We start from the raw sequence: 24879 nt of genomic DNA, 5'->3' as shown, positions 1-24879 counted from the left end.
TGTCCGTTTTGTATCTAAAGCACGATTTTATTTTATTTTTAGACCAAAATCATCAAATATACCCAATTTTAGCGACATATATTCACTCAAAGGCATCACGATAGTCAACATATTCGTTTAATCTGAAATTGAAAACCGGACCTGCTGCTTATATATTTGAACTTTATATTACCGCATAACGTGCGACAGTGTCTCTGTTTTAGCCATGTGTTTTTAACAGTGGCGAAAAAACTGTGAATTTGGAAACCAGTTGGACAAAAAACATCTGGTATTTACTCATTTTACCATCGTCTTTATTCCCGCGCATAGACTGAGCTTATACATACTGCACTCTTGGATCGTAATTGTAGCTAAAATTATTCTTTTAACATGTTGGCTAGTTAGGTGTGTGGAGTTTCCTATGTGTTATTCTAAGAATGAACCAGCAATCTGACCCTTTAACTCTCACTGTTGTTAGACACCACAAAGTTCACCATACACCATAAACACTGTGCTGCCATGAGGCTGTTTAGCACACACACCGTAAGTGAAATGATAGTGAAATTACCTGTAGCGACAAAGTTTACACGTATTGTATTTACATTTGCAGTTGCAGTACAAATAAAGCAAACACATTATTGAACTTGTTTCCATAATCACTCTGTAAACACGTTTTTATACAACAACTTTTCTGTCTTCTATGTCTCAGTTGTGTATGATGTAATTTGCCTGCAGAATTATTTTAACAATATTGAAACTAAAATAGTGTAAAGATATTTCCTAAAAATACTGCCACAGTAGGGCCAGGAAGTATCATTAATATGATAATTTGATAATATGATAATGATAATTAATCATCTAAACAAGAAAATGTTAGATCGAAAAATAAGTGAACAACTGTTAATATCTAAAGAAGCATTTAATGCAGAGTTCAACATATAAATGAATCTGCAACTACAATTAGTGAATGATGGTTTCAAGATAACTAGATTTTTAATCAGCTGTTCTACCTTCATGTGCACCATAAAAGACCTGTGTAAAACTTAGATGTGCATAAACCTGTGTTGAAATGATACGTTTCATAATTGACAGCCAGAGCTCATTTGAAGTATTTGTTTTTATTTCCCTGTAGAAACATCAGCTCCAACATGGAGCCTTCATCATCATCACCATCACCATCACCATCAGCAGCAGCAGCAGCAAGCAACAGAGTGAAAAGAAAGAGCACTGCCCTGACAGCACATGAAGAGTCCAAGAGATTAAAAACCGAGCAAGAAGGTGAGGGGGTGGTGGAGTGTCCATATCCGCCCCGCTTACCGAGGATCTCTGTGCCGCTTGAACGCCTCCAGCAACCAATTAAACTGAATGAGCTGACAGAGCTGCTGCATTATGCCGCTCTGGGGAAAGCAGGCGGCATCAAACAGCCCAGGTAATGACTTTTGTAGCACGATCGGATCTATTTCATCGGCTCTCACTAAATAACGCTCTGTAATTTACTTATACTGTGTTTGTATGTCATAAAGACATCTAATTGAAGTCTTTTATCTTGCAGACTACACCCCCTTATATTCTTTTTAAATCTAATTTTTATGTCATCATCCTCCTTCCTCTCTGCCAGTTGGTGTCGTCTCCACCACCAGAGGAAGGTTAAAGGTGTGAATGTTGTCGTCGTGGAGGGTCTGACCCAGATTCATTTTTACAAACACTACCTCACCCTGCGACACCTCAGGACCAACTACAGCTCTGTAAGTATCCAGAGGAAAGTCGTGACACAGATTATGTAATGAGAGAAGTTCTATTCACGGTGTCAGCAATTCTGACTTTAATGTCTGTTTTAAATCGGGCTGTTACAGAGGGTCACCTTCACTCCATCATCCAACAACGTAGCGTCTGAAATCTTCAGCAGTGAACCTAAATCAGAGGGTCCATCGCTTTCACACAAGGAAAACAATGAATTGCACAAAGGTTAGATTCATGTATGTAGATATGTTCTATCTATAATATGAATATTATCAGTAAAACACAAGGCTATTGTCCAAGAAATAATTATATCATGATAAAACCTACATGACTTTGCCTTTTCTTGACTTTCCTAATATCTCAAGAGTGATGGTGGAAAGTTAAAACGTACTTACTTATTTGTTACGTATCCACAAAGTTCAGAGGGAAATATTCTACTTTTTACTTCACTACATTTATTTTACAGCTTAAGTCACTTACACTCATACAAATAACAAGTTAATTTCAACCTGAACATAAAATATGCTGCATTCTTACAGGTTAAACTACCATTACATAAAGTAGTTGAAATGAGCTCCACTTTGACCAACTACAACAGTAAAATGATGCTTACACATTAAAGTATCTGTAATAACGATTAAATAATAACATATAATAATATAAAACTCAAAGTGACATTATTCTAAAATAAAGTATTTTTTTATTGCTGCTTTTACTCAAGTAATCTCAATACTTTTTTCACTAGGACCTAAAACGCTGTGTTACACTTAAATGTTGAAAGCAGAATATCATCACATTATTATGTTCAGGCGTTTTGTCAAATATTTTATAAATGTCTCCTCGCTTCGGTTGTTTGTGTTTTTTCTCTCAGTGTTATTGCTTTTTGAATGTGTCTGTTATTTTGTGTTGCTGCCGCAGCTCTGAAGAATCACCCAGTAATCACCCGGTTTGGGATACGGAGGAGAGGACTGACAGCGTACGTCCTCATGGAGGAGGAGATGATCAAGAGACACTACCCTGTGAAAGGTGAATTTCTTTCTGGAGAAAAGACTTGCTTCAGGTTTTACTGCCACTCTGCTCCCGACTGTGTCTCAGCAGGCATATGTCATATGTCATTGTTTTCCCATCTTCACCAAGATGCCAGTGTTATTTTAGATCCATGCACTCTGGAGACTGTTCTTGAAAAGTTATGGGCTGTGAAAACACCAGTGTAGTGTGGAGGGAAGGCCTCAGCAGAGCGAAAGAGACGCATTTTCAGATTTAACTGGCTTAGTGTAGACACGGTCTCATTCTCTCATCTCCGCCTTCTCACTTCTTGTTTTGTTCCCTTTGGCACAGGAATGCCAGGGTTTGAGGAGTTTGTGTGCATAGACAGTGTTGACTGTGTGACTGACGGCAGCCCTCTGTATGGACTCGACTGTGAAATGGTGAGTTACTATTAATTATTCTTAATAAACTCTTAATCCAGTTTCAAATGTATCCACGTTTCATACATTAGTGACAGACAGGCCCCATTATCATGGTATGTTTATTCTAGCAATGCATTCTTGATACACCAATGTCACAGTAGTGTTTCAAGTGATATGTTATGAATACACTGGAATAACTTGAATTATTGTAAATATGATGTTTTGATTTGTTTTTTTTAATGGGCTATTATAAATTTAAATTAATTTATAGTCATCAGTTATATAAATACGCTTTAAAGGGGCCATTTGTAAGTTTTGCTATTGCTACATATCCAGCGTTAGCATTAACAGCTGTTTACTTACCAGTCTAGAAGAAACATTGTGACAAAGAACAGTAGTTTAAATGTGCTTAAAAACAACATAGCAGATTTTATCAAGTGTTTAGCAGGAGTTTTTCCCCCAGAGACAGAATCCTTTTTTAAATGGAAGCATATTTATGTTACTGGTAGTCCGTAAGCGATGGATATTTACCACCTCTCAGGATGAGCTACATCACTTTAAAGCAGTTTTATTCAACTCGTAGTTCATCTGAGGAGCAGCTCAAATTGTCAGACACCTCCTCTGGCTACAGCTGTCACCCCGCAGAGTCTGCACATAACTGCGTTCTGCTTCACCTCTGCCTTTTTTTTTTTTAAAACCGAACCGTGCTGAGCTCCTTGTTTGAAACATTTTCTCCATCATTTGCTGCTTCCTTTGTTGCTCTGTCTCCATTTCTTGTCCTGAGTACGATGATATGATCACTCTTGCTGACAAGATCTTGTCAAAATATTGTGTCCAAACTTATTCCACGATTTCCATCCCGGTTCCAAACAGTTCCTTATTGTTTTGCTGTTGTGCTTCAGTGTCTTACAGAAAAGGGAAATGAGCTGGCTCGTGTTTCTCTGGTGGATAGTGATGGGAACTGTGTGCTGGACGAGCTGGTGAAACCTCAGAACCGCATCCTCAACTACCTCACCAGGTACACACACACACACACACACACACACACACACACTGTTGTATTATTAATAACCAACATCACGTACTATGTTTAAAGGTTAAAGTTCATTTCTGTTGCCCACGCTGCCGTGTGCCTCCTGATAGGTTCTCTGGTATCACCGCAGCGATGTTGCGACCGATCACAACCACCCTGCGGGATGTTCAGGCAAAGCTCAGGGCTGTGTTGCCACGGGACGCCGTCCTGGTCGGCCATTCACTTAACAACGACCTCATAGCTCTGAAAGTGAGTGACGACTGACGTATTGATTTCTGCCTGCAACAGCCATGAAATGATGCTGACAAGCTTGAGTTTGAGTGCGGTCTCGTCCTCCTGTGTTTTGGGGTGTTTGAATCTTTCATGAAGATGAAGCAGGTGAAGCTTTGCAAACATAACTGCAGAGAAATTAAAGAGAAGTGTTTGTTTAGTAAGAAAATGTCAGAACCATTATTCCTCTCTGTGTAGTCTGCTAGCCCTGGATTTCTCAGACACTGAGGGGTGCAAAAACAGAACCTCAGTAATGTACATACAAGGTATTTTATTCTGGAGGGACTTCACAGCAACCACAGACATCATTTTTTGAATAAAATAAGTTTTGACCAGTATTGTGTCTCTGTGCTCCCTGCAGCTGATCCACCGGCATGTAATCGACACCTCGCTGCTGTACAGGAGAGAGTTTGGACAGAGGTTTAAGCTTAAGGTCTTAGCGGAGACAGTGCTGAAGTAAGTTTTCCATTCCTCTCTCTGTATTTACGTCTCTCTCTCTCTCTCTGTCTCTCTCTCTCTCTCTCTCTCTCAGCCACCATGACTAATAATTCAATTGTCCTCTTGTGTTCCCAGGAGGCAAATACAAACTGAAGAGGGAAAGGGTCATAATCCCATCGAGGATGCAGTGGCAGCCCTGGAGCTGGCCCAGTATTTTATTAAAACGGGACCCCGTCAGGTAACCCGTCGCTCCCTAAAACACACACACACACACACACACACACACACGCACAGAGTTGATACAGCATTTTTCTGTGTATGCTCACTGTCAGGTGGTGGAGCATCATCTGGAGGAGCTGTGGGGATACACAATAGAGGAGGAGTTCACTGACCCTGCACCTGCACCCACACCGAATCACAGGTACAGAACCTGATACAATCTGTATACCTCTTTGTTTTCTTTACATCTTACTACATTCGCTCAGACCGTGTCCGCACAAAGTCAGGAGACCTTATTGTTCTTCTGAGCTTTTGGACCTCTGTACCGAGCTATTATTTTTCACAACCAAAATGGAGCTTTCTGTGATGTTTTATTACAAAAACACAGCCTTCACATTTTTAAAAAACAATGACACAAACCTCCGCAGACACAGAAAATGGTCCAGAATTGACCTGAAAACATCATGGATACAGTTTTCAGTAATTTCAGATTAAAGCCAGTTCGAGGTTCGTCAGACTTTCTCTCTAACTTTGTCTTTGTCTTTGTCTGAAATGTCTATGATGAATAATTTCAACTACAGCCAAAGGGTTTATGACATTTAGCGCCTTGATAATGGAAATGAACTGAAAGCATTAAATCCGATCAGAAAATTCATGCACATCATTGTCACGAATAGAAGGATTTTGGTTTTCACCCGCAAAGTGAAATCCATCTCATCACACGTTCTGGTGCACATACACATGACAAACTCTCTGTCCCTCTTCCTTGTTGCAGGTTTGCCGACGTATTGCAGACACTCGGCCGGTCGGTAGCCTTTTTCGGGAGGCGTTCTGACGTAGCCCTGGACCTGTCCAATCAGCAGTGGCACAACTCTGACAATGAGGTTAGAAGCTTGGTGGTTTTGACTCGGGAGCCGGTCAACTCCCTCTTGACCTTCACCTGATCAAACACTGTCTTCTGTCAAGTCTTCTACATGCAGTGAGTCTCATAAAGGCTTTGCTGGTTTACCTATTTATTAGACATTATTAGATGAGACCTGCCTCGTTTAAGTTATGGATGTTCCAAGTTTAATGACATTTTTGCCTAATTTGGAAATGAAACAATAAAGTGAGAAAGCAACGAAAGATGCATTAAGTTGCTCCTTTGGTTCAAGATATATATAGACTTTAAGTGATACTATATTATAAGTGTCTTATCCTTTTTTCATTCCCTTCTTTTCACCCTCCTCCAAACTTTTCTTCTTCTTCCTCTTCTTCTGTCTCTACAACTGCATCCTCTCTCCCTCAGTTGTTGGCATCTTTCAGGAGACAGATCAAGCATCCGTTCCTCTCAGTGCTGCATTTGTCTTCCCTGTCAGACCACCTGAAGGGGTGCGTTCCTCCTCAGGAGCAGCAGCACCAGAGCGTGAGTCACTTATTACTTTACATCGTACATTTAAAATGGCAGTGATATTTTAATGCTGTGTGTTTGTGTGTTTATCCTGCAGGTGTGTGCAAACCTTCGCGATATGTGTGTCGTATTTGGCGGGCCGTTCCCTGCGGGTTTCTCTGAGAGGGAAGTGAAGCGTCTTTTTGGCTGCTGTGGACCGGTTCGGAAAATCAAAATGCTGAACACGTCCGTCAGGGTATGTCTCACCTGCATCATGATCCTCCATTTCTTGCAGTTTTCCTTTTGATAAACTCTTTTGTTTGTTTTATTTCTTTCACAATTTGACCAATGAACAACTAAATACCTCCTAAGACATGGTGCTGTCCATTTGTATGAAAAGGAAGGGTGATGAGTATTTACAAAGACATGCTAGGATCTTTTTGTTCTGCTGTATTATAGTGTGAAAGAGGAAAATATCTCCTTGATCCAGTGTGACCTTGATCTGGTGATAAAAAATATTTTCCTCCTTCAGCTCCTATTAAACTTCCTCTCTCTGGATGTGCTTTGGTCTCCAGGTCCATGCAGAGGTAGAGTTCGAGCTGCTGGAAGGAGCTACGCTGGCTTTAAAAACTTTGAATGGGTTTAATTTGCAGGGGCAGCCCATCAAGGTGACTCTCTCGCCTCTTTTTCTTGTGCTTTTTGTTACTTATTCACTTCACAAGTTATTCCCAAACTTTTTTTTAGATTGCTCCATCTCCAACACGTTTGCTTGTGTGTGCATTCTTTAGGTCAAGAGGCCTGTTAATGAGTCAATGCTGGACCTGGAGGTCACTCTCGATGCTTTGATGGATGACGTTCTCAACACCGGTCACCTCTTTGCTGTCAAACTAAAGCCCAGTGTGACTGAGTCCATAAACCTTTCTGCAAAGGTCAATGGACACACATTCGATGCAGGTGCACCCTCTGTTAAAACAGTGAATGGGTTTCAGCCTGCTAAAGTGAACGGTAAACGGCTGCAGCTGACCGCCACAAAGTCTGGACTGTCTGAGGAAACAGTCAGAGAGACATTTGGTCACTTTGGGACGGTGGAGAGAATCGTCCTGCCTGCCAAACCTGGAAAACATGCAAGACATGCATACATACGTGAGCACAAAGCTACAGTGTTTTCACTATTCACTACTACTTACTCTTGCATTTGTGGGTGCACAGATTGAAATTGAAATTCTCCACCTCACTTGTGTCCGGTTGACAGAGTTTGAGAGTTCAGAGGGCAAACACGCAGCCCTCAGCTCCTCTGAGGACCTCTGGAAGGAGGACTACATCATCTGTCCATCCCTGACTCCGCCCCACTTGAGTTCATGGGCTGCCATGACAACAACAGTGACTACAGTGGATGCTGAGGTGGAAGACAATGAGAGGACCTGCGTGCACACCAGTTATCAGGTAAGAAACAGGCTGTATTGACTCCAGAGGGTTGTCATACATTTTTAAAGGTTCCATATTTTGCAAGTTTTGTTATCCATAAGAATGTTTAGTATATCTGCTATGAAAAATATAGCAGATTTCAGGTAAACACCCTGAGAAACCAAATCCTGCAAGACTGTGTGGTGGGTCCTTGGGAATGGCTGAGTTGTTACATCACAAAGTTACAAAAGTCCTGACGGCTCGTTTTAAGGCTCCGTGTCTGGATACAGTGTGTGTGCATTCTCTGAGGATTGGAGCGCTTTGATACGTTCACAGTCTTAATTTAGAACCTAGACCTGCTTTATAATCAAAAAAGACATGGAAATACAATATGAAAATACAATTTATACAGTATGGGACCTTTAAAACAATAGTGTAGAAATTTTATATGATTGTTTCAGATTAATTTCTACAAAAATATTTCAGTTCTGGTGCAAAATGATCCTGTCTGTGTGTTATTTTATACTTTACCGTCTGCCATAGTGTCTCTTGATTTGTCAGCATGCCAACATGCCACTCATCAGTATTCAGCATGTGGGTAGGACTTAGACACGTTAGCTTTTATCTCAAACATCTAAACCTGACAAAGTAGTAGACTGACCAAAGCCGAGCAAAGCCTGGATAACAGCATGGCTTTTTCTCTGGTGCCTCCCCCTGACCAAAGTGTCCATTTTTTCCCCAACTATTGGTAATTATACATAGTATATAATTTAATATACTATGTGGTGTGTAATGACAGTAACAGCCACACGGGGCTGCTGGTGTAGTTACAGTCTTGTATACTTGGTTACTTTCTGTCCTGCTCTTAGTAACAGAGACAACAGCTGTTTGAGAGATGTTTGAACATCATACTTGAGTGATTGTTCTGGCTTCCAGCTGCCAGCCTCAGTCAATTCTCACTACATCTGCTCAAGACAAAAAAAAATCTCACTTTAAAAACTGAGCTTTTCAGATTAAGGGTGGCTTTGTGGGGCTTATTTCTCCTGGCATCTCTGTCCGACGGTGCGATTGTGCTTTGTGTCTCTTCCGACATTTCTTATCTTGCTATTCTTATTCTTATCCTGGACCTGTGATTGTTGAAGCTTCTTGAAGCCGGAGGGTTGGAAGAAGTTGCAAATAAGACACAGTTACAAGTGTCGTTTGCGATTTGGTTTTTCAGAGTGTTTATAATGTCTAGTGCACATGTAACGAAGAACCCAATACGTCTAACCTGCAGGACCAGAAAATGGAGCTCATGATGGGGAAATTGGACCGCCGCCTCGGGAAGCTCTTCAGATCTCTCCCAGACTGCACCCTGTCTGTGGTTGTGCTGCTTGGACATACCAGGTGAGGACTCTCGACAGTGTCTGGGGAAAAACTGCTACCAAGTTAAATATTTTTTAATCCATCTCTTCTCTTCCCTAGTGCTCATGGACACCTTCCTGGTTTGTGCTTTATGGAGGTCAAGTAAGGGTCTAGAGGAGATCAGTGATCCAGCAGAAACCTGCGCTAACAAAATACCTTCCTCTCCAGTGATGCCTGTTCAGTGGATTAACTGACACAGCTGAAATCAATGATGATAAAAAATAAATTGCCAGAGACTTCTTTCCTGTTTACTGAAAGAGCTGAGCGTGTTATCTCTGCATGGTACACTTTTCTCTTTGGCACATGTATATTAAAGGCAAGGTAAAACTACAATATTTTTGTAGACTGGAAATAAGCAAAGCTACAAAAGTAGCTTTCGGCTTTGGTACAAAATTATTTTCATAACAATAAACCCTCCTAATTTGTACAAGCATTGTTGGCCTTTGGTTTTACTTGGCTAGACTCTTAATTGGAAACATTAATGGAAGTCGGACGAACTACAGAACTGTGCAACACACGCTGGAGTAAAGATTACGAGTCTCCCAGATCCCATTTGTTCTACTGGAAGAAAACAAACATGGCAGTCTCATTAGATTATGTCAAATACGTCATTATCATACGCACTCACATATGAACTGATGTATCATGGATACTATTCATGTTTTTAAATGAAGTGTTACTTTTTCAATGAAAAAGACTTTTCTATGGAGCAGTATTTATCATGAGGGATCTATGCATTTTGATGTTGTGCAATTAAAACTGTTAATGTCAAATTTTGTCTTTTCGTTTATTGACTAGGACTACAACAAATCATGGTATTAAATTGGTCAAACTGGAGACTGATGGTACACCAAAAATATTTGTGACATTTGTGGGCCATCGATGCAGAATACTAAAGCTTTAATTACATTACTACTTAAATGACTTTATTCGTTCAAGAATAATTATTTTTACCTAGAGACTAGTCGGAAGTAGTACATTTAAAATATGCCAATTTAAGGTTCCCAGATGAAGATGTTATTTGATCAACTATATTATCGTGTTTTACGAGAACCTTAAAAAGCCCCATTTCAGAGCCTTTTAAATAAGTGACAACGCTCGAATGTTCGCTCCATCTGATCAGTTTGAGAACAGAAGGTACAGAAACAAAGATACTAAGAAACATTCTTTAATTGTTTCCCTTTCCAAGGAAATATTTCAGGATTTTTAAACTTTTATCTTATACAAAAATGTACACGTCTTCTTAACGTTTACACCTTTTGAACATACTTTGACATTGTTTCAGGGTTGACACAGTTACAAAACATTCAACACAAAAAAGTAAAGAAAAACATTTCTGTACAAAAAACAAAACAAAACAAAAAAAAATACAAGCACCTCATGAAGGATCAAAATGCCACCAATCATAAATATCACATTATCATTGATAAGCTTATATGATAAAACTGGAGGAGTTGATAGAATTTACGTTTTTTTCTTTTTAAAATGGGAAAAAATATCTGACTGCATTAAAATACTAAATAACCCTGACATTGTAAACTACAGGACCTGTCAAGTGGTATTTTATCTCTCACAATTTATGAAAACGGATTCACAGGGATACAAAGACTAGAGAAAAAAAGTACATCTCCCTCACATGCAAACTCGCACACAACTCACGCTCCCAAAATTTAAGACTGATTCGAGGTGACGTGTCATTAAAATTGATGAATGGTTCCAAAGTGATAGCATGGCTGTGGTGGCAGATCCCAGTCTGGACACATCAGGATAAATGAACATTTCTGCACTTAAGATTTTCAAGATCTCGTGGTATATATGTGTGTATGTGTGTGTGTTTACCCAGAAGAGTTTCCTGCTCCTCTGTGGTACAAGATCAAAATATGGCAGCTGTCGTTATGGCTTGTGTTCTCTCTTTCAATAGTCCAGTCAAGACGTTTGGCTGGTAGCTTTGGACACGGTATCCACAGCTGTTGAGTGAACGAATGAATTTAGGGCATGCACCACTCCCAGTGATGTACGACCATACAGGAAGTGCCCCAAGTGCTTAGGAAGAGACTCTGAGCAGGAGCCCAGTGTGGGACAGTGGCCTCTCCACGTCCCACTTCTCGCTACCAGACTTCTGGGACTTCAAACAGCGATGTTGTAGACTCCGCCGCTGCACAAGAGAGGGAGAGGCATGTTAAGATGAGAACATTTCGAGTATGTTGATTTGCAAGTGATCACACAGAAATCTTGTTTACTGTAACATTTAACCCTTTGAAACGCAGGCTTTTTGCCCGAGTGCTAGCACGGCTGTCGACTCAGTCTTAACTCTTTATGACAGTCACTATATAACTCGACAAGTCGTTTGGTTCTAAGGATAGGTTGGCCTACCCAGAAATGCCATCAATTTGCATGTCAGTAGTTTTACACACAGACAGCATTAATGAAAACAGAAAAATCTTTTTGTCTTTTAAATAAGATAAGATAAATAAGATTCAAATAACTGTTTATAACTGGACAGATGATTGAGATGGACCGATGAAGAACCATGCTAACAGGGCATTCTGAACACTGGCTGTCAGTAGTCTGTGACTTTGGTTGATATTTATTAAACATTTTATGAAATCTATGTGCTGGAAAGTCACGCTGCATTAGCTGTTGTTGATGTAGAGACAAATATAATTACTTTTGATGCTGAAGAAATCAACAGATCTTGCCTCATAATCATGGTAATTAGATATTATAAAAAGAAACACCATTTTTCCTCTGGTTTCTAGGTGGATTAACAGACATTTATCCACAAACAACATGCAGCTTCAAAGGGTTATCGAGCCTGACAAACACACCTTCAGACTTCTTTTTCTTGTTCTTTTGACCTTTCCTCCCGTGGACTGCCGGGGCTTGTTGCCAGGTGATCGTCCCGTCAGCATCATCAGCTGGATCTGTGCCCTCGGGACTTTCCTCCTCATCAGGGACTGGACTTAACCCTGCTGAATCTGATGCATCTCTGCTGGGCAGAGCAGCCATTAAGAGAGTTAAATCACAGCAAACAGGATTAATAGCAACAGGATGAGCGCTTCTATTTCACTTACCCCGTCTTTAGCCACCCCTCTGATGTCTTGCTCTCGACAGCCTCAGCATTTGCCTGTCCACTTGTATCTAGGGAACACAATAACAACTGGAGCATGAGAGACGAGATAAGACCTCCTTATATGGCAAGTGTATTTTACCTAGTAATTCACAGGACTGACAACACACAAGCAGAAAACTGAGGCTTAGACAGGGATACACTACAACTTGAAAACCAGGACTAATGGCTTCTTATGCGTCAGTTCAGATTTCTTGAACATTATCTGAGGGTTGCAAAAAGTTCCACCATTTTTGTGTGACAATTGTGTGAAATACGAAGATTTAAGATTCAACAGCGACATCAGATAAATCCACATGTTGCGCAACTCTAAGATCTCAGTGAATATAATACCCAAGATGCATCACTAAAATTACTTTGAGCTTCCTCAATTGAAATGAAATGCTCAAATATCAAGCAAAAAATACACACATCTGACCCGTCTGCTCTGGAGCGGGTGGCCATAAATAAAATCTGATCTTAGACTAATTACTCAGCCTTAGCTGATGATTATTTGAAACGCCACCTGCCCTCTTCCTCAGGACACAATGAATCTCTGCCAAGTACTTTCCTACAGGAAACCTGCAAGTTACCACTCTGCTGCAGGAAAGTACGTATGCATGCATGCGTTCACACACCATCAGTTTTCATCTTCTTGCTGCCGGTGCTATCTGGGTACGAGTAGTGACTCCAGCCGTCTGTAATTACAGGTTCTCCACTCCCCTGTTCTCCCTGAACCGGGCTGATGCTGCGTTTTCTCAAAGCCCTGGAACAAAACAAAAAAAAAAAAATAAGCCATAGGTACAAGAAGAAATACCTGCAGAAAATCCTAGGCAACAGAATATTAATCTGAAGTGTACAGCATCACATGCGTACCTGGAATATCCAAAACCACTAGTAGTGGATGAGGTGTAGTGAGCTTTCACCCAGCCGTCCTCTCCCCAGGTTTTGGCGGTCTGACCGATCTTCTCCTTCTCCTGTTGCTGCTGCTTGCCCTGGACGTACTCTGCATACGTCTGGATCCTGTAGCTCTCTGCATAGCGGCTGGTGTTCATAGCTGCAGGATGAGAGGAACAAGTTAACAAGCTGCATCGACATTTTTTTATTTTATTTTTTTTGTGTGCAGATGACAAGAGTCCAGTCTGACGTGAGGAAGGTCGAACTCACCTATCTGCACCTGGTCTGTTTGACTTAAGGACACAAATGCTGATGTGTCATCTATCCATGAAACCTGGATGTTCCCTGTGTGGAAAGCAGAAGTCGAACGTGAGTGATAAATCATGGGGTCATAACTGTTTGCAAGCAGAACACACAAAATCACATCTTACCAAAGGCACTAAAGAGCTGGTAGAGGTCACTGGTCTTCCATTCTTTTGGGAAGGTGACGTACAGGACGTGGTCTCTTTTGGGTTGCACTGCAGGAGCAGAAGAGATCAGCAGAACAAAGGGTGAGGTGGAGAAGTGGCTACAGTGGCTTTAACTGATATTTGATATTAATGCTGAACAAAAAGAAAATCCAATAATTTAATTAGCTGAGGAATTAAAGCCCATATAAAAGGTTATATACACAGCTAAGATGATATCAGGCCTGAGGTTTAGAAAAGGTGGAGTGGAGTTTTGTATTCCGTTTTGTTGAGACCTGACGAGCAGGCTGAACGCATTTCCTTCCTCATACAACAATTTTCATTACACTTTAAATTATGCATCGTTTACATCTATGTTTGCTAGCTCACGGTCTTCCTCTGCAAGTGCATTGCTACATTTCTTTGCACCACACTGTCACTCAGCAGAATAGCAGGAGTGTGTGTGTGCACTACACAAACAAAATGGGGAACCACTTGCTCCACAGTGCTACTATTGGTAAACCCCACAGGCTGCCTTTAAGTACGGCTAAACTTCTAAGCAGTAGTTAATGCAGCAATCCTGACATATGGCTGGGCCGTGCTACACAACATTTTACTCACGATCTGGTCCTGTGATGTTGAGGTAGGGAATATCTATTATCCTCATCAGGAACAGCCTTGAGAACAGAAAGAAGAAGAAATGATAAACCTCTTAAGTGTTTGAACTGTTAATAAAAAGAGCAGCAAATGAACTTAAGTGCGTCTCTTACTTGTTGAAGAAAGGCTCAATGAGTTTGGATCGAGCTGAGATGTAAGCTTTGGGTGGAGTCAAGAAAGAGCCTGAAAAGTGGAGCGCAGACCAGCTTAGACAATATGTATTTAGACACTTTTTTTTTATTTGAGAACAGGACCAGCGTGATCGTTCGTGTGTTACCCAGGTAGTTGGCCATGGAGATGAAACAGAGGCCAGTGATGTAGGCATCGTACCCTGCCTCATGGAGCTGCTCCTGGGCTGTGTCGTAACTGGGGAACCCCTCATCCGTTTCTGGAACAGCACAGAGAAGAAGAAGTGTCAGCAGGATTTTTGTACAGTGAAGAATATTTCAGGCAAACGTTTCAGGGCGTATTTACTCACCAACTTGTGGTGACTTGAAGGGGCTCTCCTTCAGCTGTTTCTCCAGCTCTGCCAGAGAGGTGTTAGTGATCAGCTCCTGCAACACAAAAAAAAAAAAAAAAAAAAAAAAAAAAAAAGGTAAAAAACAAGCTGTTAGTATTATAGTTTAGAGACATAAAAATCACAATTTTGCTCAAAAAATCATCATTACTTGCTCGATTTTCACTGGCAAGCCATGATCATAACTAATAAGCACAACTTAAAAGAGCATAGTCAATTTTACTGGTTAGGTATGCTGACACAAGAGAGTCCTGCTTCACAGTGGCTCTCCATATACAGTAATTTTACAGTGCAGAGAACACTTCCTGGACAGACTTACAGCTAAACAAAAAGATAACATGCTAAACAAATAGTTAAAAATGTCTACCTTAAACGGCTGAGTGGAAGCCATTAACTTTGTGTCCAGAATTCTGCAAGTCAACAGGTAAAAAAAAAAAAAAAAGATAAATAAGACATTAAAGAACAAAAAGCAAAGACAAGCCTCAGTTGTGAAGACACAGAAACAAACTTAGCAATAGAGTGATACGTTACCTTGGGAAGACGCACATCGTGACCTCTTTAAAGTCTTGGAGGTCCTGGAGAAGAGAGCATTGGTATAAATTATGAATAGAAGACATTACTTTGCTTTAAAACAGCTTGTTTGTGTAGCAAAAGGCTGAATATTTAGCAGCCAAAAAGGCTCCGTATTTAAAAATCCCCTCTTGAGTGTGTACCTCTGGAAGTGGGCAGTAGAACTGGTGGATGGTGTGCATCACATCCAACAGCATGTTGTGGCCAACCACGAGTTTGCCCTGTGTGTCAGAGGAAATGAGTTACAAGTCCGATTTTACCGAAGCCAAAGATATTTCAAGAGCAAGTAAAGCTCGATACTGCATCTTATGAATTGGGATTTAGTCTATACTTTGGAGTATCACTGTTTATTTGTGTGTGTGTTGTAACTATGAGAGGCACTAGAAAAACAAACACAAACACAGAAGTAGTGAGGTTTACTTACAGATTTAGAGATGGCATGGATCACCCTGGAGAAGCCAACAGCATCATTGAGCTCCTCCTGTTGGGGGAAGACAAGTGTCGGGTAAAAATACAAGACGTAGTCAGACAGTGGTGCAGTCTCCTTCACAACAACGTCACACAGAAAACGTATGCGTGTCTACATTCAATACACTATTGTGATAAACAGAAGAAGAGTGTGACGGGAATATTTGATATTTGTCTGAAGCCCACACTCTACCTGCTCTCTCTCCAGTTTCTGCTGCTCCCTCCTCTTCCTCTCCTCTTCATCCACTTTGCTCACCTGGATGTAACGCTCCTTCTGCAAACAAAGAAATCACATCTATGATTCTTCCAAAAAAAACCAAACAAAACCCCCCCACCCCCCCAAAAAAACACAAAAACAAAAACAGGAAGCAAGATAAGCTGAGATGAAAAATGCTCTAACCTTTTCTGTTTCAATGGTTTCCACATGAAGCCCTTTGGGAAACCTGTAAGAACAAGAAGAATGTTAAATCTATGACAAACATATAACAACAATAATAATAATAACAATAATAATAATAATAATAATGATAGCAGCCCAGGGGTAAGTGCCACTCACTTCCAGTTCAGTGTCTGGTATATCAGCTTTCTCTGAAACCTAGTAAGGAAATATGAATGTGTGCACATATTAAAATACAAAATCGGCACAGAAAATACAAACACAGGCAGATGTGGCTTTTTGAAGGGGGGGGGGGGGGGGGGGGGGTAGATTACCCAGTACATGGCTCCAGGTCCAAAGTCTTCTCTGAGTTGGTGAAGAGGGCCTCAACTTTCTCTCTGTGTGGAGAAATGGAGTAATAAGTGATCAAAATATAAGAGGGTAAGGTACCAACAGAACTGTGAAGTTGCATTTGTTTGAGGTTGGCAAGTTTCTCTCCATTAATATGTAATCACATGTGACTCAAAGTCACAGCACCAGCTTTTTGAAAAGAGCAGCCTGAATGTTTTTTCAGTGATTTCCCCGCACATCCTCCTGAACACTCAGCTGCTCCCCAGTCGGTTTACAGACGAAGTTTATCATTTATTTATACCAAGGAATTCTGGGGCAATGTTTCGGGGAGGGGGATTTCCTACTGGCTGACCACACCCACTTTACCCTCAAGGAAAGGTAATCAGGTCACGTAATCTTGGTCCAACTAGTGTGAAGGAACTAAGCTACCGCGACTTCATTCTCTACTCCTCAGACAAAAACAACCCCGTCACTACCCACAGCTCTTTTTTTTTTAGCCTTTAAATTAATCTTTAACACTTACACCACCCTGTTGATGAAGTCTTTATGCTCCTCGGGTACATTTGCAGCACCTTTGGAGGATGGAGAGATGTAGGATGGTGTCCCTACACCGTTAGCATGCTGATTCCTCCTCTCCTCCGTCTGCTCCCTCAGCTGGGCTTCCTCGTCTTGATTTAGGTACGGGATTCCTTTGAAAACCCAAGAAAAATCTGAATGTTACTTCTGTGTAGCGAGCTGCTGTTCTGTGTTGGCTCTTCCCACCGACTGTCCAAGACTACACATTCCATCAAATTAAACTTTTTGATACAGAGCCCATGTGCTGGAAAGGCTACTGCAAGATGAAAAAGAAAGTTGCTGAGAATTATTTTCAGCAAGATGTCATGCATTTTTTAAAGTTACGCCATGTTGTCAACAACAACATCAACAGAACTGGTAAGAGAGGAACATACGAGTGAACCAGAGCGAACAATGCTCTTGCAGGTTCTGCTAAGCCTGTATAGCTTTTTATGTGTCATTACATTTCTGAGGCCGTGAACACAAGTGGCAGTGAAACCAGGGAACACTTTCCTCAGACTGTAAGAGACAACTAGGTGTCTACAGAGGCTGCACTGGCATTTCATTTTGTCAGAGATCTGGATTCAGGCTAACAAAAGACCACTATCACAAGTCTGAATGAAGAGCAAAAGGCCCAGAACCAGCTGTTCCAGTACTGGTGACAGATGACAGCTTTTCTTAACACTGGTGCTGGAGGGGGATACCAGCGCAAAGAACAAAAACCAAGTTAAAGTACTGATTTAAACAGGATTGCTTTTCCTACAGAAACCCCTTTTATTAAACTGCGATATGAAATTAACAAGACTTTGGTTTGTATATCAGTCAATCTGATAAGAAACTGACAAAGCACTCACTTCCACTTTATGTAAAAGATACATGGTGCTATAAACTCATATCAGTTTAGAGTCAGATATTGAGGGTAGATACCCATCACTACACATCATGAGATACACACTCACCGTGACAGAACACCTTGTTGAAGTCAAATCCCTGACTGGCCAGAAAGTCAATACTGGAACTCTGAAATGAAGAAAAAAAAAAAAAAAAAAAAAAAAAAAATTTCTTCCATCTTTCCCATCTATCCCTAATATTGAAATAATCTTTTCACAGCTGACTGAGCAGGAAATATTTTAAACCATCTAAATCACTGTATCCAAAAGTCATTTGTTGTTCACAAAAGGAATTACCCTGAAGAATAACACCGACTTACTTGGCAGATGAACTTAATGTCAGGAGAAGTCCTGCTGAATGGTTTCGGGAATATATAAAAATTAAACGGCTTCGTGATATACCTAGGGAGACATGATAAGAGGAAAGAGAGAAAAATGAGGGTAATAGCTGGATCACTTCCATTATTAGTTCTTAGTTGACAAATGTTTTTGCATAAAACCTAACAGTGGCATTGGCAATGGAACTTAGGATAAATCAGTTGCTACACAATAAATGTTCTTGGGCCCTGAGGCAGTTGGGCACTTGGTAATCCAGCCCTGCTTTAATTCAGGAGATGGTACAAGGAGCAATTGTTAATTGTCAGTTTAACAATAGACACAAATTTATCTGTCCAGATACTGTGTCCAAAAACTGTCGCCCAGAGGACTTGCAACAAGTTGGCTCTTTCTCTGTACCTGATGAAGAACCAAGTCTGTCTCAAAATATTATCTCTTTGCTGAATGCAAAAAATAAGACATTTAAATATGAGCAGATGGCGATGTTGGGACACAGAATAACACGGTCAGATTTTAAATTGTGTATTTGTTCAGCAGATATTACTCACTTTGACTTTGCCTGGTCGTATTTGAACGTACATAATCCAAACTGGAACAGTAGAAAGTCCATGGAATGCTGGTGGATAGAAAGACAAAATGTTTAATGAGATAAAAACAAACAAACAAACAAACAAACAAACAAACAAACAAACAAACAAACAACAGACTGCTGCAGGGCTAGGGAGGCAAGCTGGGATGCACTGGATCTTCGTCCTGCTCCTTTGTTCTGGCCTCTCCACCTTGTGTGCATGTTTTGTCTTTCTGTCTCTGTGTAGTTTGTTTCTTTCACCTGTGTGAATGGTGTGCTTAAGTTTTGCCCTCTTGTGTGTTTGTGTAGTCTGTCCTCTTTCCAGGTCCTCATGGTGGAGAGGAGGTCCTGTGGCTCAGGTCCCATCTGTCTACCTGCACCTGAAGGTTGCTCTATCATATTCCTAATATATGTCTACAGATTTCAATGTTGTAATCCTGTTCTATTCTGTGCATATAGCATCTATTGCATGTGTCTATCCTGGACAAGGGATCCCTCCTCTGTTGTGCTTCCTTACGATTCTTCTATATTTTTTCCCATTTAAAAACTTCTCTGGGGAGTTTTTCGTTATCCAAATCAAGGGTTTAAGGACAGAGGGTGTTGTATGCTGTACAGATCGCAAAGCCCTTTGATTTATGATATTGGACTATATAAATGAAACTGACGTGATGTGTGATTGATGTGCAGTAATTATTAAGCTCTGCAGACCTTTTTCAGCTTCGTGTATCGCTCCTCTGGTGTGTCAAGCCCGTTGGTTAGTGCACTGACATTGGGGCCGTCGCTTATCCCTAAAAAAAAAAAAACACACAAAATCACATGTCACATTTCAGCAGAAAAAACGTTGGGTTTTATCAGTGTCCACTTCAGCTAAAACTCTCACACGGTTACCTGAAAATTCTCCATCGATGGCAAGGAAGTCGGCATCCTCTATCGCGCTGTACACCGTGTTCAAACAGTCTTTATAATCTGGAAAAAGTAAAAGTGCATTAATACTAGTATGTTAGCGTGATGCGGAAAGCGTGCTAGCCAGCAGATGAGCACACAAACCCGCAGCCGTGCTTGTTTCCTCGCAGCTACTAGCTAGCTAGCTAGCTAGCTAGCAGCACAAACACAACAATTAAAGAGCCTTAAGCATCATAGATATGTTTCATGACACTACTCAATTGTACAATTTTATAACGTATGAGTCCAACTACAAAAGATCAAGCGTGCAAAATGCGGCTGACTACTTACTTTTTCGTGTCACCTCCATCCCTGCACAATGACTGAACCCGGCTGACAGCTAACACCAACTAGCCTCCGTCAACTGGCTTTTAACCGTTTTACAAACACTTCCGGGCCGCTGCTGCGAGACAAAGTGCCGCTGCGGAGCTGCGGCGTGTCTATACAATCTATTCGGTCGGCATTTTTGTTATTTTAGAGACAAAATCATATTTATTACAATAAATATATCAGGTTATTTATTACAGTACTTGCTGACAACAATTTTATATTGGACTGATAGTGAAGAGATGTAATCACATTTACTCAATTACAAATTTGAGGTAGCATACTTGTACTTCCCATGACTTTTTCTTTTTATGCCGCTTTATACTTCTGATCTACTACATTCAGAGGGAGATTTTTTTACTCTACTACTTTCACCTCACAGCCTCAATTATTTTCAAATTTGTTTGACATGTATAGATATAGTATCTTGTGTCCATTGTTGATGTATGCATATGGCTTGTAGGCTACATAATAGTCATATGTTTATGTTTATTATTAGTACTGTAACCTGTGTGTAAGTACATTGAGATTCTGTAGAAACTGGAGTCAAATTCCTTGTATGTCCTCGTATTCAGATCCTTCACCTAAGGAGCCTATCTATCTATCTATCTATCTATCTATCTATCTATCTATCTATCTATCTATCTATCTATCTATCTATCTATCTATCTAATTCCTATCCACTGTGGGGTATTATTTCTGTCTCAACCCCTAGATTTGTTGTTGTTGCTTCATGTTTCTCTCAATATCTATATTTAATTTATCATTTCATCACAGTCTGCACCTGTGGTGCTCGATGCAATGCTGTACCTGTATGTCTATACAGCTATTCTAAGATTCTAACTATCTAAACAGCCTCTTTCTCTCCGCCTCACTATGTCTCTTCTTGTATCACTGTATGTCCTTTGTGCAAAATCTAAGGGTAGGGTGCATCAAATTTAAGGAGGAAGATGCTCCCAAAATGCAGCTCTACTGTCAAATCATGCAGGGGAATTAAAGAAAATCCAGAGAAAAGGTTAAAGGGAAGACACCAAAAGTAGAATTCCTTATACTGTTCATGTGCTGAGAATAACACACAGTTATTGGCTCATTGCCTTTGCTTTCTTCAACATGACAGAACGCTGGAGCCGAGCCAACAAACAATGACACTATATGTAAGGAAACATACTGGATAAAATCCATCAAAGTGCTATATTTGCCTAACATATTCCTATCAAGATCCACAAAAGCTGCCTTTCACAAGAGTGGGTTTTGTGGGTCTTACTATTCATCAAGATTGTATCGGCTACACTTATAAGTTCCTGATGTGGTGTTAGGTGGTGTTTCTGAAGTCAGCCTGGCAGTGCGGCTGACATTGAGTTTCATAGAGACAGAACAATTTCTGCAATTATTATCTACACTTTGTATTGTATAATGGATATAAAAAAGTATGGAGTAGGAGAAAATGTCTCCACATTAAAAAGCAGGGGTGTATTCTTCTCTCCAGTGAAATGCAAAGATGACAGTTCAAAAAGTACAGATGGGAAGTTTTCTTTTCTTTAATGAAAGGAAGTAGCCACAAAAAGGCTTCAGCTTTTATGTCTAATGTTTTCTCCGGGGGGTATAAAATTGTAGAATTATATTTTCTTTGACAGAATCTTACTAAGTTTTTGCTTTTTTTGAGCTTTAAGGCCTTTAAACACAACCAAAATCTATATTATTGCAGTGTAAGTCAAATATAGTTGTGTACGAATGCAATGAGCTGTATTTTGTGTGCCTTTGTAGAGTTTTATTACCTTGAGAGAAGACAGGCTATACACTCACTCTAGATTTTTATTATGATATATTTTTCAAGATGACAACAAGCAGAGGAGAACATCAAAACAAACGAAAGAAAGAAAGAAAGAAAGATGTAGGAAACAAACAAACATCAGGATGACAAGCGATTTGATGTAATGGTTGGTGTGTGGTAAGCTGGGTCATCAGCTGAGGATCAGCATTCATTGATGTTTTGCTCCTTTAACCCCAGTACATCTCCTGGTGGTGGAGAGGTAACAGAGATTTCTTGCTGCCTCTCACTGCTAATGCCTGAGGTGTTGTCTGGCCCCCAACTGCTATGCCTCCTCCTCAGCCACACCAAATCTGCCTCTTTTGGCCTCCTCAGATAGATTTTTAATGCCTTGCCTTCCTCTTTCTAGATATTGAGGAGTTAATGAAGCCCTTGCATTCCACCTCCACAGGGCGAACAAAACCCCTGCAGCCAGCCTGTCTACATCCATCCAACAGATGAGCGCACTATGAGATAGTCAGCCTCAAACCCCTCCTCCTATGGGATCCTGTGTTATATGAATGGGATGGTCTTGGTGACCATGGAACACATCATCATGTCAGGTTGGAGTGACATAGAGGTTATCTCTCTGGGGAACTGAGGCTGCCTTCCCAGGTCGACTCTCCCTGGTCGATGTTCTGCTCCTTGCTAGGTTCAAGGAGTCTTGGTGAATCTTTCAGGCAGAGGCTTTTGGCTCTCTCTCTGTACCTGGTGAACTGGATGAGGTGCTTGGCTGAGGAGGAAGGCCTACTGTTTGCATCCTGCCGGCATATCTCAATCACTCCAGCCAGTTTCCTCATCACAAGGTCTCGCCGCCCTCTTCCATGGTGGCCCTCGACCAGAGAAGAGCAGCCTCACCCCACCCCAGGAGCACACAGCACAACTGTTCAGCTTGTGGCCTTCATCAGGGTCATCACAAAACATATTAAGAGCAATATTTAAGTAGGGTAGGTATGACACACAAAAGATATAAAAATCATAACAAGCCACATACATTACAGCCAGTGGGGCTTGTACAAAATGTGTCCATTTGATGTGGCATAGGTCCACCCCAAAAACACTTAATTTCAAAGAAGGCCTATAAAGTGCTAAAAGGTAACAAGATGCAACATAAAAAGTACATCATAAAATACACAAATACGTTCAAACCACTGCTAAACCACGTAATTGAACATTATGTAGGAACCACTTCCTACCATTGGTGCAGGGTTAATTGGTAACATCATACTTTGTCCTTGCCAAGGAGTTGGGCAATCCTCGCCAGGCCATCTGAGAACCGTCTCTGAACTACTCTCGCCATCTGCCTGTCTAAGAGGAACTCTGCTGTGTAGGCTGTGGACAAGTTTGTCTGGACAGCAGTGGAGTCTCTTCCCCCGCCTACGACAAAGATGGTGCTGTCGCTTCTGATCCCTTCCCAGAGAGATAACTTCACAACTTGGATTGTTTTATTGTCGTTCTAGCCCACGTTCACAAGCTCATCAAGCCTCTTCAGCTGTCTCGATGGGCATGCTGCTGTCTGGAGCATGGTTGTCATGTTGTCCATGTAGCCTCTCAGCGGTGGTAGTCTTTGTACCGATGGCAGGTTCACTCCTACAACCATCCGTCCTGCCCCAAAGAGAATGATTTAAATAAGATGGGGGAGATTGCACATCCCATGGCGATACTTCCTTCCAGCCGTTGCCAGCCTGTGGTGAAATCTAGGTAGGTACAGCACATTCAAAGGTCCTTGAAGTATTTCGATACCAAGCTTCTGATACATTCAGGGATGTAAAAAAATTGTAGGGCAAAGTCAATGAGTTGGTGGTCAACAGACCCTTATGCATTTGCAAGGTTCAGCCACACGACATGAAGGTCACCTCTCTTTCTTGGGCCTCTGGATCTGTTGTTGAGGGCTCTACGCACCCTGGAAAGCCTGGCACTCCAGCTTCTGGCAGCTGGTGTCGATGACAACGCTGGTTATGAAGAAGTTGGTCAATCTCTTGACCATGATAGAAAAGAGCTATGTTCCTGAACTGGCTGATTTAGCAGTTCTGCTTCTTGACCGTGATAGGTCTACGGTAGGTTCCACAGGATTTTCAGGGGCCATGCAGGGTAGTTCTAGTAGAGCATTTATGGTATCCCATTGGGGCATGGAGTTGATGCTGATCTCGCCTTTCTGACGACCTCTGTAACCTTAAAAGCAAAGATATAAGCGATATGGAAAAAAGATTACAGCAGAGCACATTATGCTTATGTAAGTGATAAATGGCAGGGAAAGTGGGAGTGAGAAGGTCTGTGTGTGTTTGTGTTTGTGTTGAACCTCAACTGAGGGCAACTGAATCACAATTGATCAATGGGATGTCTATATTTTTGAATGACCTTTAATGTGTCATTTCAAATTTACTGCCAAGAAACTACAAACATACTCACATTAGTCATACTTTGATTGTTCATAATGTGGTTTTAAGGTCCGTCACACATGTGAGCAGAAATGTCCCCTCTAACAGTTGAGCCGAACCTGAAGGTGTTTCTACATTTTTTGAGAAAAAATATATCCTGGGATGTTTTCTCATTCTTTACACCACCAGACATCAGAGAGCTGTTCTGGTCAGTGAGTAAGTGATAACACGGTTGCTTTAGCTCGACTCAGCCCCTGTTCCATATCAATCTCAGGAAATCCGTTTCTCGAAATGACTTTTGCTCTTTGTTGAGCAAAGTGCAGTAAAATTTGTAATACTGAGAAAAGCTGAACCTTTTTTTAAAAAATTGTGGAGCATTTCATGCTTTCAAAGGATACATTTTTTGATGTCTGTCTTAAA

General features: G+C 41.0%; 2 protein-coding genes across 3 annotated transcripts; one reads left to right on the top strand and one right to left on the bottom strand.

The window, feature by feature from the left end:
* On the top strand, positions 1-10032 carry LOC130164109 (RNA exonuclease 5-like). Its single transcript, XM_056368556.1, has 19 exons — positions 1-268; positions 1112-1408; positions 1598-1724; positions 1833-1944; positions 2638-2745; positions 3058-3146; positions 4031-4146; positions 4272-4410; positions 4793-4887; positions 5005-5107; positions 5202-5290; positions 5864-5972; positions 6377-6493; positions 6576-6713; positions 7033-7125; positions 7246-7600; positions 7710-7900; positions 9138-9247; positions 9326-10032. Exons 2-19 carry the CDS (start codon positions 1128-1130, stop codon positions 9369-9371), a joined length of 2418 nt encoding a protein of 805 aa, XP_056224531.1. The 5' UTR covers positions 1-268; positions 1112-1127; the 3' UTR covers positions 9372-10032.
* Positions 10033-10417: 385 nt separating this feature from the next.
* On the bottom strand, positions 10418-20385 carry parn (poly(A)-specific ribonuclease (deadenylation nuclease)). 2 transcript variants are annotated; one of them, XM_056372775.1, is made up of 26 exons: positions 20239-20385; positions 19894-19971; positions 19714-19793; positions 18986-19053; positions 18422-18503; positions 18171-18231; positions 17180-17345; positions 16641-16703; positions 16486-16524; positions 16330-16372; positions 16123-16203; positions 15886-15942; positions 15605-15682; positions 15423-15466; positions 15259-15301; positions 14853-14928; positions 14652-14762; positions 14488-14557; positions 14339-14394; positions 13703-13789; positions 13542-13616; positions 13251-13431; positions 13013-13140; positions 12340-12406; positions 12094-12257; positions 10418-11420 (listed from the first exon to the last, which is right to left on the bottom strand). In XM_056372775.1, exons 1-26 carry the CDS (start codon positions 20255-20257, stop codon positions 11374-11376), a joined length of 2064 nt encoding a protein of 687 aa, XP_056228750.1. In that variant the 5' UTR covers positions 20258-20385; the 3' UTR covers positions 10418-11373. The 2 variants fall into 2 exon arrangements, with proteins under 2 accessions (XP_056228750.1, XP_056228751.1); XM_056372776.1 differs by having other exon boundaries at positions 12094-12254.
* Positions 20386-24879: the final 4494 nt, after the last annotated feature.

The sequence above is a fragment of the Seriola aureovittata genome, chromosome 3 (assembly GCF_021018895.1).
Source record: "Seriola aureovittata isolate HTS-2021-v1 ecotype China chromosome 3, ASM2101889v1, whole genome shotgun sequence".
Lineage (NCBI taxonomy): Eukaryota > Metazoa > Chordata > Actinopteri > Carangiformes > Carangidae > Seriola > Seriola aureovittata.
Note: the sequence above shows the minus strand (reverse complement) of the source record. Positions and strands in the feature narration are given on the sequence as shown.